The sequence below is a fragment of the Rhodotorula graminis genome (assembly GCF_001329695.1).
Source record: "Rhodotorula graminis WP1 unplaced genomic scaffold RHOBAscaffold_3, whole genome shotgun sequence".
In the NCBI taxonomy this organism is placed as follows: Eukaryota; Fungi; Basidiomycota; class Microbotryomycetes; order Sporidiobolales; family Sporidiobolaceae; genus Rhodotorula; species Rhodotorula graminis.
In genome coordinates, this window is record NW_017264930.1 from 133,913 (window position 1) to 144,910 (window position 10,998).

At 66.3% G+C, this 10,998-nt stretch overlaps 3 protein-coding genes across 3 annotated transcripts, besides 5 other annotated features; all 3 read left to right on the forward strand.

Moving 5' to 3' along the window:
• Window positions 1-513: 513 nt before the first annotated feature.
• Window positions 514-626: a sequence feature (Protein overlapping with rRNA (RHOBADRAFT_51735, KPV76737.1) was converted to a misc_feature.).
• A 74-nt stretch (window positions 627-700) lies between these two features.
• Window positions 701-741: a sequence feature (Protein overlapping with rRNA (RHOBADRAFT_51735, KPV76737.1) was converted to a misc_feature.).
• Window positions 742-813: 72 nt separating this feature from the next.
• Window positions 814-957: a sequence feature (Protein overlapping with rRNA (RHOBADRAFT_51735, KPV76737.1) was converted to a misc_feature.).
• Window positions 958-1,028: 71 nt separating this feature from the next.
• Window positions 1,029-1,085: a sequence feature (Protein overlapping with rRNA (RHOBADRAFT_51735, KPV76737.1) was converted to a misc_feature.).
• Window positions 1,086-1,146: 61 nt separating this feature from the next.
• Window positions 1,147-1,393: a sequence feature (Protein overlapping with rRNA (RHOBADRAFT_51735, KPV76737.1) was converted to a misc_feature.).
• A 205-nt stretch (window positions 1,394-1,598) lies between these two features.
• RHOBADRAFT_51736 (uncharacterized protein) lies at window positions 1,599-3,853 on the forward strand (the record flags this gene model as incomplete). Its single annotated transcript, XM_018415989.1, has 9 exons — window positions 1,599-1,620; window positions 1,929-1,938; window positions 2,016-2,505; window positions 2,578-2,641; window positions 2,705-2,985; window positions 3,065-3,272; window positions 3,342-3,448; window positions 3,536-3,618; window positions 3,691-3,853. 9 exons carry the CDS (start codon window positions 1,599-1,601, stop codon window positions 3,728-3,730), a joined length of 1,305 nt encoding a protein of 434 aa, XP_018272787.1. The 3' UTR covers window positions 3,731-3,853.
• Window positions 3,854-4,110: 257 nt separating this feature from the next.
• On the forward strand, window positions 4,111-6,677 carry RHOBADRAFT_51737 (uncharacterized protein; the record flags this gene model as incomplete). Its single annotated transcript, XM_018415990.1, has 9 exons — window positions 4,111-4,192; window positions 4,260-4,814; window positions 4,886-5,021; window positions 5,140-5,312; window positions 5,420-5,525; window positions 5,632-5,692; window positions 5,762-6,069; window positions 6,185-6,458; window positions 6,588-6,677. 9 exons carry the CDS (start codon window positions 4,111-4,113, stop codon window positions 6,675-6,677), a joined length of 1,785 nt encoding a protein of 594 aa, XP_018272788.1.
• Window positions 6,678-7,198: 521 nt separating this feature from the next.
• On the forward strand, window positions 7,199-10,762 carry RHOBADRAFT_41947 (glycosyltransferase family 39 protein; the record flags this gene model as incomplete). The annotated part of the gene is made up of 12 exons (XM_018413981.1): window positions 7,199-7,705; window positions 7,834-7,959; window positions 8,025-8,078; window positions 8,145-8,379; window positions 8,479-8,587; window positions 8,696-8,761; window positions 8,834-8,927; window positions 9,000-9,768; window positions 9,857-10,174; window positions 10,244-10,306; window positions 10,388-10,638; window positions 10,742-10,762. The coding sequence occupies 12 exons, from the start codon at window positions 7,199-7,201 to the stop codon at window positions 10,760-10,762; spliced, it is 2,613 nt and encodes an 870-aa protein (XP_018272789.1).
• Window positions 10,763-10,998: the final 236 nt, after the last annotated feature.

Consider the following 10,998-nt stretch of genomic DNA (forward strand, 5'->3'; position numbering starts at 1 on the left):
GGGGAATAGGTTAAAGGTCGTTTCGAACCCCAAGGCCTGTAATCATTTGGTTTACGTAATAGGACGGATCTGAGTCTGTGTTATCCTGAGGGAAACTTGGGCAGGAACGAGCTACTAGATGGTTCGAAAAGTCTCTCGCCCCTATCCCCAAATTTGACGATCGATTTGCACGTCAGAAGCGTTTCGAGCCTCCACCAGAGTTTCTCTGGCTTCGCCCTATTCAGGCATAGTCCACCAATTTCGGGTCCCAACATACGCGCTCTTACTCAAATCCATCGTAAAAAATCCAGATCGGTCGATGGTGCACCATTCGGTTCCCACCTACGTTCACTTTCATCCGCATCCGGGTTTGACACCCAAATACTCGCGAGCCTGTTAGACTCCTTGGTCCGTGTTTCAAGACGGGTTGTTTAAAGCCATTACACCAGCATCCTGAGGGGGGGGGGGCGGGGGGGGACGAGAGAGCGTGAGTTGTGGGGGTGCGCAGAGGGGCTGGTTGGGAAGGCGACGGACCGGTGGTACTTCCACAGCTGCTTGGCCTTGGCCTGGCCGCCGAGGAGCTTCTGCAGCGGCGCGTAGACGACGAGAGCGCCAAAGATGATCTGGGCCGAGATGAGCGCGAGGGTCTGTGGAACGAGGTCGACCGAGGGTCAGTGCGTTCGGCTCGACGAAGCCAGAGGAGGGGGCGAGCAGGACGCACGATGAGGCCGAACGTGGCGTGCCACGTCTGGATGTGCTTGGCTGCGAGGACGAGAGGTGCGTGAGCCTCGTCGAGCGGGAAAGGGAAAGGGAAAGTGCGGTAAGAGGACGAACCGCCGTGGGCCGCCTTGTTGTAGACGATGAAGGCGGCGCCGGCGGCGATGGCGACGGCCGACGTGTACTGGAACACCTGGTGGACCTGCAGGCCCTTCTTCTTGTGCGCTGCGGTCGAGGGCTGCGGCTGGAGGAGGAGGATGCCTGCGGGATCGGGGGCAAAGGATGAGTTTGACGCTCGCGTTTGTGACCGAGAGGGGAGGCGGCGGGCTGACCTTCGATGAAGCCGAGGACAGCGAGGGTCTGGAGGCTCGGGTGGTACGAAAAGAGGCCTGCGATCGTCGAGGGTGAGCTGTGGTCGGCGGCCGAGGTGGGGAGAAGGGGAGGGCGCACCGGCAGGGTGGGTCCAGATGACCTCGGCGAGGGTCAGGCCGGCAAGTGCGAGCCCTGCTTGGGCGACGAGCGCGGCCACGCCGGCGAACGAGCTGTTGGCGATGAGCGAGAGCGCTCCTGGAGGAGCCGCGTGGTGGTCGACGCTGGGGTGCGAGGGCGCCATGGCGTCGTGCGAGGCGCGCGTTGCGAGCAGAGGGGTGCGCTCGAGGTCGCTGTGCAGCCCAGCCGTGTCGGTCGAGGCGGGCATGGCGAGCGAGAGACTGTGAGCAGCTCGAGGTGGAGGCCAGGCCGACTGTGCGCCCAAGTTCGGCCGAGCTGAGACGATCCTCCCCTGAGGCCGGACCGGAATCGAGCCAATACTAATTCTCCCCTAATCCGCCTTTCGCTCCTCGCTTTGTGCCGGACGGTAGCACTCGTCCGTCGCGGGCTCAGGTCACCGCCTTGGTCGCAACATGGACCTGTGCTATAGCTCGAGTCTACGAAGGCACGAGCCGGTCTGCGCGTACGACAAAAGTGAGACTTGGACCCGGTCCGCAAAGACGCCGTTGGCCGCGCCCCTCTTGCTCAGCCTCATCTCGGCGGCCGGCCTCTCTCCCTCTTCCCTCTCACCGCTTCACGCACACGTCGCACTCTCACTCACAAGCACTCTCACCAGGTGTGCCCTCGTCTGCCCCTCATCCTCGTCCTGCCGCGCGCCCTCGCTCACTCTCGCTCCCGCCACGTCCCACCTCGCCGCCCTCCCTCCTCGCCCACCTCGCCTCGCCTACCGAACACCCACGCAGCCTCCGTCATGTGAGCACACACTCCCTCCCACTTCACTGCACCTGCGCACCCTCGCTGACCCACTCTCTCGCACACCCGCTCAACAGGTCCCTCTCGTCCGCCGCCTCGTCCGCCAAGGAGCGCCTCTCCGGCCTCGTGTCGCACCTCACCCCGCGCGGCAAGGCCGCCCTCCTCCAGAAGAACCCGGACGACGTCGTCATCGTTGCCGCCGTGCGCACCCCGATCACGCGCGCCAAGAAGGGCGGCCTCAAGGACGCGTGCCCCGAGGACCTCCTCAAGGCCGTCTTCGAGGGCGTCATGGACCGCTCGGGCGCCAGCAAGGACCTCGTCGAGGAGATCCAGGTCGGCAACGTCCTCCCGCCCGGCGGCGGCGCCACCGTCGCCCGCATGGCCCAGCTCGCCGCCGGCTTCCCGACCACGTCGTCGGTCGCGACCGTCAACCGCCAGTGCTCGTCGGGCCTCGTCGCCGTCAACCACATCGCGCTCCAGATTGCCGCCGGCCAGATCGACATGGGCATCGGTGCCGGCGTCGAGTCGATGACCCAGGGCTACGGTGCGGGCGCCATGCCGGAGAAGGTGCGCCTTGCCCTCTCTCTCTCTTCCTCTCGCGCCCACGAAACCTCGACTGACACTCGCTACGCCCTGCAGATGTCGGACAATGTCCTCGAGAACCGGCAGGCGGCCGACTGCCTCCTCCCCATGGGCATCACGAGTGCGTCCCCCTCCTCCTCTCCTCCCTTGCGCCAGTACCTAACCCTCTCCTTCCCTCTTGCAGGCGAGAACGTCGCGACCGAGTACAAGATCTCGCGCGACCAGCAGGACGCGTTCGCGGCTACGTCGTTCCAGCGCGCCGAGGCGGCGCAGAAGGCCGGCAAGTTCAAGAGCGAGATTGTGCCCGTCCGGACCAAGTGGACCGACCCCAAGACGGACGAGGAGCGCGAGATCACGGTCACCGAGGACGACGGCATCCGTGCCGGCACGACCAAGGAGAGCCTGAGCAAGCTCAAGCCCGTCTTCTCCAAGACTGGCAGCACGCACGCCGGCAACGCCTCGCAGGTGCGTCCTCTCGCTCTCTCCCTCCTCCTCGTCGGTGTCGATGTCGAGCCCGCACTGACCCAGCTCGTCGCGCCTGCAGGTCTCGGACGGTGCCGCCGCTGTCCTCCTCACGCGCCGCTCCAAGGCGCAGGAGCTCGGCCTCCCGATCCTCGCCAAGGTGTGCCACACGGCCGTCGCCGGCGTCGAGCCCAAGCTCATGGGCATCGGTCCCGCATTCGCCATCCCCAAGGTGCTCGAGAAGACGGGCCTGACCAAGGACGACGTCGACCTGTACGAGATCAACGAGGGTGCGTCCCTGTCTCTCTCTCTCTCTCTCTCGGTGTGCGCCTGTCCTGACTCGTCGTCTCGCACTGCAGCGTTCGCGTCGCAGGCCGTCATGTCGATCGAGCACCTCGGCCTCGACTACGCCAAGGTGAACCCGAACGGTGGCGCCATCGCGCTCGGCCACCCGCTCGGCTGCACCGTGTGTCCCTCTCTCTCTCTCTCTCTCTCTCTTTCCCTCCTCTCCTGGTGGCGGTCGTCCTGACTCGTCGTCGGTTTGCGCATACAGGGTGCCCGCCAGATCGCGACTGCGCTCGCCGAGGCCAAGCGCTCGGGCGCCAAGGTCATCTGCACGAGCATGTGCATCGGCTCGTGCGTCCTCGTCCCTCTCCTTCTCCCGTACGACGACAACGACGAGACTGACCTCCCTCTCCACCTCCGCAGCGGCATGGGCGCGGCGAGCATCATCGTCAACGAGCAGTAGACGCTGCCCTCGTTCCCCAGCTTCTTCCCCTCCCCTTCATCCTCCTCATTGGGTTTACCTCCTCGACCTCGACAAGTTCTCTCTGCAGTGCCCTGTGTAACGCGCGAATGTGTTGCTTCCCTCTCTCGCTCTCCGTGGGTCTCTGTGCGCGGCGGCGAGCGGGCGCGAGATGCGCGTGCGAGTCTCGAGAGCGACGGCGTCGCTCGTCGCCCTTGCGAGCACAGCGGCGGCTTGCCTCCAGCATCGAGAGAGTGCAGAGCGCCTCCAGAGAGCCACAGAGAGGCGCGCCGGTCGCGGTCGACGAGGCGAACTGATGAGCGAACTCGCCGTCCTCAGCGTCCGCCCTGCCTCGCACCTCGCGCCAGCCACGCCGCGTGAGCATGAGTGCGCAGCAGCACTGCTTCGTGTGCAGCGAGCTGCTCGACGGCGACGCGGCGTTCGTCCAGCACCACCTCAACGCCTGTTCGTCCTCATCTCTCGCACCAGATTCTCGGCCCCTCGCTGACCTACCGAGCCCCGTGCGCTGCAGGTCTCGACCGCCAAGGCTCCTCAACCAGCACCACGAGCCATGCTGGCTCGACCAAGCGCCGCTCGCCCTCCCCTCCTCCGACTCTCCCCTCGCACTTCTCGTCCGACGCAGCCCTCGCCCTCGCCCTCGCCGGCGACGAGCTGTCCGCCGCACCGTCCACCACCTCGACCTTCGACCACGACCGTGCCCTCGCTCTCGCCCTCGCGCACGACGACGCCGCCTCCTCCTCGTCGTCGTCCGACGCGGTCTGCCCCGTCTGCGGCGCCAGCTGGGCCGAGCGCGGTCTCTCGCTCCCGTCGTCGACCGCCGACTACGGCGCAGCACGCACGAGGGTCCTCGAGCGGCGCGAGGCGCACACGGCGGCGTGCCTCGAGGCGAAAGGGCGGTTCGAGGAGGACGGGCAAAGGGCGGCAGGGGCGGGCTTGCATGGCGTGGCGGACGAGGACGACGAGGGCGATGCGGAGACGGGCGTGGGACCGGGTCTGCTGTGCGGGAGGGGCAAGAGGCCCTGGTTCGGCGGCGTCGGCGGGAGGGACGAGGTGCGAGGGACCGCAGGTGCGCTCGATCCCCTTTCTCTCTGCCTTTCCGGCTCTCGCCACACGCCCTGACCCTCTCGACCGTCACAGGGCTCATCCACGTCCTCCGCCACACGCTCAAGCAGTCCAACCTGGCGCCGCAGGGCCGCACCGAGGAGGCGTGGCTCGTGACGACGACGACCGAGCACATCCCGACGCGCGTCAAGGACTGGGGGTGGGGCTGCGGGTGAGCGTCCGCATCTTCTTCATGGTGTAGGAGCGACGTCGAGGCCTGTGTGCCTCGGCTCGCGCCTGCGCGCCTGATGAAGACCATCCAGACTAACTCCCCATTCCCTCGCGCGCAGGTACAAGAACGCCCAGATGATCTTCTCGTCGCTCCGCCACCTGTCGCAGTACGCCAAACACTTCTCGTCGGCGACATCGTCGTCGTCGGACAGCAGTACCGCGTCGCCGTCGCTCGCGCCCATCCCGACCATCCGCGAGTGGCAGGAGATCATCGAGCAGGCTTGGGCCGCCGGTGCGTCCTCGACAGCCTCGTCTTTCTCTCCTTTCCTGTCTGCTCGGCGAAAGAGGGATGGCCGCAGACCGTCCAGTTCGCCGACCTGACCGCGCTTCCTCGAGCAGGGCACGACCCGGACGGCGCGCGCCACTTTGGCGGCAAGCTCATCAACTCGCGTCGCTGGATCGGCACGACCGAGGTCTACGCCGCCCTTACGTGGCTCGGCATCCGGTGCGTCGCGCGCTCTCTGCGTCAGGTCGGGCCGAACGAGCTAGCCCTCAGGAGCTGGTCTCGGCTCGTGCCGTTTGTGCGGGCCCTGACTCGTTCACGCATACAGGGCGACCATCATCGACTTTCCCAAGCTGTCGGGCACAAGCAGCGTCCACGAGCCTCTTCTCGTGCGTCTGCCTCTCCTTCCCTCGCTCGGTCCTTCCCCACACTGACCCTCGGTCCCTTCCCTCGCGCAGAAATGGCTCGTGACCTACTTCCGCCTCGCTCCTTCCTCTGCACCTTCAACGAGCACCTCGCCTCCCCCTCCCTCGACCGAGAATGCCTTCACGGCGCTCCAGTCTGCCGCCGCCGCCGGCGGGCCCGTCCGCCTCACGGCGCGCGAGCCGCTGTATCTGCAGCACCGCGGGCACAGCCGCACGGTTGTCGGCGTCGAGCTCGGGTCGGGCAAGGCGAGGCGCAGGGGCGCCGTCGCCGGGCTTGGGCAGGGGAGGGGGGAGGAAGACGAGGAGGACGAGGCGTGGTTGCTCGTGTTCGACCCGGGCAAGTGCGTCGGCTCTTCCGCTCAGCCTGTACCTCATGCGCGTCGCCGATGATTGTCGTCGTGCGACGCGCTGTACTGCACCCAGTGGAAGAGCTCACCTCGTCGCCCTGCCTCGCAGGCCCATCTCGCATGAGCTCAAGGCCGCCGCCGCAGCAGCAGCACTCGCCGCCTCGACCTCGACAAAAGTGACCACCTCCTCTTCCTCTTCGAGCCCCGCCTGCGCCGCCAACCACTCGTCCCCGCCGCCCTCGAAGAAGCTCAAGCTGTCGCCGCTCCTCGGCTCGACCTCGCACGGCGGCTTCGGCACGGCGGGCGGCGCGCTCAAGTACGGCGACGTGCTCAAGGTCGTGCGGGTCAACATGCGCGAGCTCAAGCGCAAGGACGCGTACCAGGTGCGTCGGCGTCGTCCTCTCGGTCGTGATCGAGCGGATCGAGGCTCTCTCGAGGAGCTTCTGCCCTCTCGTCGATGTCCACCTTGTTCGCGACGACGATCCTGACCACTCTTCGTGCGCCCGTCACAGCTGCTCTACATCGAGCCGAACGAGCCGCCGCTGTCGCCGCTCGAGAAGGACCGGCGCAAGTTCGTCCGCAGCACCGTCGTCACGGCCTGAGCGGCTCGCCCACTCTCGCGCCTGCCCTCTCCTTCCCTTCTCTCGCGCTCGATGCGTCGGGCCCTCTACCTTGTCGTCCACACCGTCCAGCACGAGCGCCTCTGTGTAGCCTTCTCTCCCCTCCTTGTCGTTCCTCGCTTTGCAACTTGCATGCTCTGTCGCTGTTCTCTCTTTTTCTCGACCCTTAGAGTGCCTCTGCGTGGCTGCGTCGCTCGAACTGCGAGTCCGAGAGCAGCACACGAGCGTCGCCGGCGAGAGGAGCAAGCGCGAGCGAGAAACAGACTCTCACAAAGGGATGCGGCGCGGGCCTGTGAGCGCGTCTGAGGCTACGCATGTGGCTTGGACGGACCGCAAGGCACTCTCGTTGGCGAGACAGAGAGCTGCGACGCGAGCGGACGACGTGGAGAGATGAAGCGGCGCAGCAACGTCGTCTCGGTCCACCCACAACGACAGGCTCGCAGCCAAGTCGCCTGGCTCGCCGCTCACCAGCCAGTGCAGCTGTGTCCGCCCCCCTTCGCCGCATGTCCCGCCGCGCCGACCTCCCCTCGTCCCTCCTCATCCCCTCCTCCTCGACCTCGTCGTCCCGCTCGTCGTCCCCGCCCTCGCCAGGAGGCGCTTCCTGGGCCCAGGACCCCTACGCCCCGCGACAGCCCGGCCTCCCGCTCTACACGGCCCGCAAGAACTCGCACACCGCCTCGTCGCACCACAAGCGCGACGACGACCTCCTCCACCGCGACGCGCACGACGACAACGACGACGACGACGACATGGTCGAGCTGGTCGACTCGAGTACGGCTCGCCGCCGCGCAGGGCAGAGCACGGCGAGCTACGTCGACGGCGGCGCCGAGCAGGACCCGCTCTTGAACGGCGGCGCCGGTGCCGAGGCGGGCGAGGGCAAGGAGGGCAAGGAGCTGTGGCCGGCGAGCGGCATCGGCATGGAGGGCCGCATCCCCGAGACGCGCAAGGAGTGGCTCGCAAAGGGCGGCTCGGACTCGGCGTCGAGGCGTCACCGGCAGCCCGTCACCTGGGTGCGTCCCTCGCTCTCCCTCCTGCATCCACGTCGGCGGCGCGGTCAAGGCTCTCGTCGAGCGTTGACCGCAGTGCCTGCACGGTTGCCGCCAGGACCGCGCGAGACTGACACTGTAACTCCCCGCAGCGCGCCGTCGGGCGCGAGGTGCTCTCGGACCTCAAGGCGCAGATCCCGCTCCTCGTCTACACGGTCCTCGCCCTGTTCACTCGCCTGTACCGCATCGGCGCCGCCAACTCGGTCGTCTGGGACGAGGTGCGTCCCTGCTTCTCTTGTCGCGCGAGGCCTGGCGGCGGTCCTGACTCGCCCTTCTTCCGCAGGCGCACTTTGGCAAGTTCGGCGCCTACTACCTCAACCGCACCTTCTACTTCGATGTGCGTCCCTCTCAGTCTTCCCTCAAACCCCCTTGAGCGTCTCTGACCCTCGTTCGGCGCCCGCAGGTCCACCCTCCACTGGGCAAGATGCTCGTCGGCCTCGCAGGCGCCATCTCGGGCTTCAACGGCTCGTTCGACTACCCGTCGGGCGCCGTCTACCCGGACCACGTCCCGTTCCGCGCCATGCGCATCATGCTCGCCCTGCCCGGCGTCGCCATGGTCCCGCTCGCGTGGGGGACGGCCGTCGAGCTGAGGATGACCAAGTGGGGGCGGCACATCGTCACGCTCATGGTCCTCACCGGTGCGTCGCGTCGCTCTCCTCCTCCACCTACCCTGCACTCCGCCAGGCCCACACGTGCACCGGTTTTTTCGCCGACCTGACGCACCTCGTCGCCCACAGACCTCGCCTGGATCGTCATCTCGCGCTTTGTCCTCCTCGACTCGCTCCTCCTCTTCTTCACCTTCACGACCGTCTACTGCCTCGCGGCGTTCAACAACCAGCAGCGCAGGTGCGTCTCTCTCGCCGCCTCCTGGTCGAGCCTCTCTCAGGCCGCAGCCTGGTAGCAGCTCGTCCCACCAGTGCTGCGCTTTACTGACACTCTCTTGCCCTCGCGCAGACCTTTCGAGGAGGACTGGTGGGTCTGGTTGACGTTGACGGGCATCTCGATCGGCTGCGTCTGCTCGTGCGTCCTGCTCTCTCTCGCTCTTTCGCCTCGAGGGGCCTGAGCTCACGATTTCCGTCCCCTCGCCCGCAGCGTCAAGTGGGTCGGCATGTTTGTCACGGCACTCGTCGGCATCTACACGGTCGAGGACCTGTGGAACAAGTTCGGCGACCTGCGCATGAGCTACGTGAGCCCGTCGTCGCCCGTCTTCCTCGACCACCTCGGCGGGTTCTGACCTCTCTCGTACCCTCGCCCGCAGCGCACCTACGTCCGTCACTGGGTCGCCCGCATCCTGTGCCTCATGGTCATCCCGTTCTGCGTCTACGCCCTCACGTTCAAGCTCCACTTCCTCGTCCTGAACCGGTCGGGCCCCGGCGACTCGCAAATGTCGTCCCTGTTCCAGGCGCACCTGCACGGCAACGACTTTGCGCGCAACCCGCTCGAGCCGGCGTACGGCTCGCGCCTCACGCTCAAGAACATGGGCTACGGCGGCGGCCTCCTGCACTCGCACGTCCAGACGTACCCGGTCGGCTCGCAGCAGCAGCAGGTCACGTGCTACCACTACAAGGACGAGAACAACGAGTGGGTCGTGACGCCGACGTGGGAGGCGGCCCCGATCGACGTCGACAACGGCGAGATCGTCTACCTGCGCCACAACGACGTCGTGCGGCTCGTGCACCACTCGACCGGCCGCAACTTGCACTCGCACTCGATCGCGGCGCCCGTCAGCAAGCTCAACCACGAGGTGTCGTGCTACGGCAACGCGACCGTCGGCGACTCGAACGACTACTGGACCGTCGAGGTCGTCGACGACTTTTTGCGCGGCGCGCGCCACAAGTTTGACCGCATCCACTCGCTGTCGACCCGGCTGCGGTTCCGCCACCAGAACAGCGGGTGCTACCTGCGCGCGGCCAACGCCGTCCTCCCGCAGTGGGGCTTCAAGCAGGTCGAGGTCAGCTGCGACAAGAGCAACAACCCGCGCGACGAGCACACTTACTGGAACATCGAGAGCCACTGGAACGACCGTCGTGCGTCCCTCTTTCTCTTCCTCTCCTCTCCCTGGGAGCAGTCGCTCGACTCGAGCGCGTGAGACTGACTCGGCGCACGCGTCCGCAGTTCCCGCCGGCAACCAAAAGCTGTACCGCTCGCCCTTTTTCCGCGACTTCTGGCACCTCAATGTCGCCATGATGACGTCCAACAACGCGCTCGTGCCCGACGCCGACAAGGAGGACACGATCGCGTCCAAGCCGTTCGACTGGCCGTTCCTGTTCAACGGCATGCGCATGAACGGGTGGCAGGACTTTGGCATCAAGTACTACCTCGTCGGCAACCCCATCACGTGGTGGATGGGCAGCGCGAGCCTCGTCGTGTGGGCCTTTACGCTCCTGTGGCACCTCATGCGGTTTCAGCGCAAGATCAACGACTTTGCTCCAGGTCCGTCCGCTCTCGCTCCCTCTCTTCTCTCGCCCCCCTCGAGCTCACCTCGCTCTCTCTGGCGCGCAGGCGAGTGGAACCACTTCCTCTACGTGTCCAAGATCGCGTTCGGCGGCTGGGCCTTCCACTACTGTGCGTTCCTCGCTCTTCCCCACACCCGCACGGACCCCTCGCCGACAACTGACTTCGTCTCTCTCTCTCCTTCTCTCCCAGTGCCCTTCCTCGTCATGGGTCGCGTCACCTACCTCCACCACTACCTCCCGACGCTGTGGTTCTCGGTCCTCATGTCGGGCGTTCTCCTCGACCACTTCATCTTCCGCTCGCACCGCCTCACGCCGCGCACCAAAAAGGTCGTCTTTGGCCTCGTCGCCGGCGCCGTCGTCGGCACGTGGTGGTTCTTCAGGGCGTGCGCCTGGGGCATCGAGGGCCCGGCAAAGGACATGGTCGGCCGCAAGTGGAGGAAGGTGCGCTCCCCCCCTCTCTCTTTTCTCTCCAAGCATGCGCTCTGCCTCTCTCTCGCGCCCAGTACTGACTCTCTCTCTTCCCCTTTGCGCCCCTCGTTGGCAGAGCTGGAACCTCTACGACTAGATCTCGTTCGCGTCACTCTCTCGAAAAGCGAGCTCTCTTTCCCTCTTTCGTTGTCCTCTTGGTACCCCCTTCTTCTCTCCTGCACGCACTCGCAACGACCAGGACTCGCAGCACTGTATACAAGCGCAACGACGGCGGCTGAACGAGGCAAAGAAACAGAGAGAAAGAGAGAGACGAGAACACGTGGCATTGCCGTGGCTACCTCCCGCCCGTCGCGCCGCCGAAGCGGCCGAGTA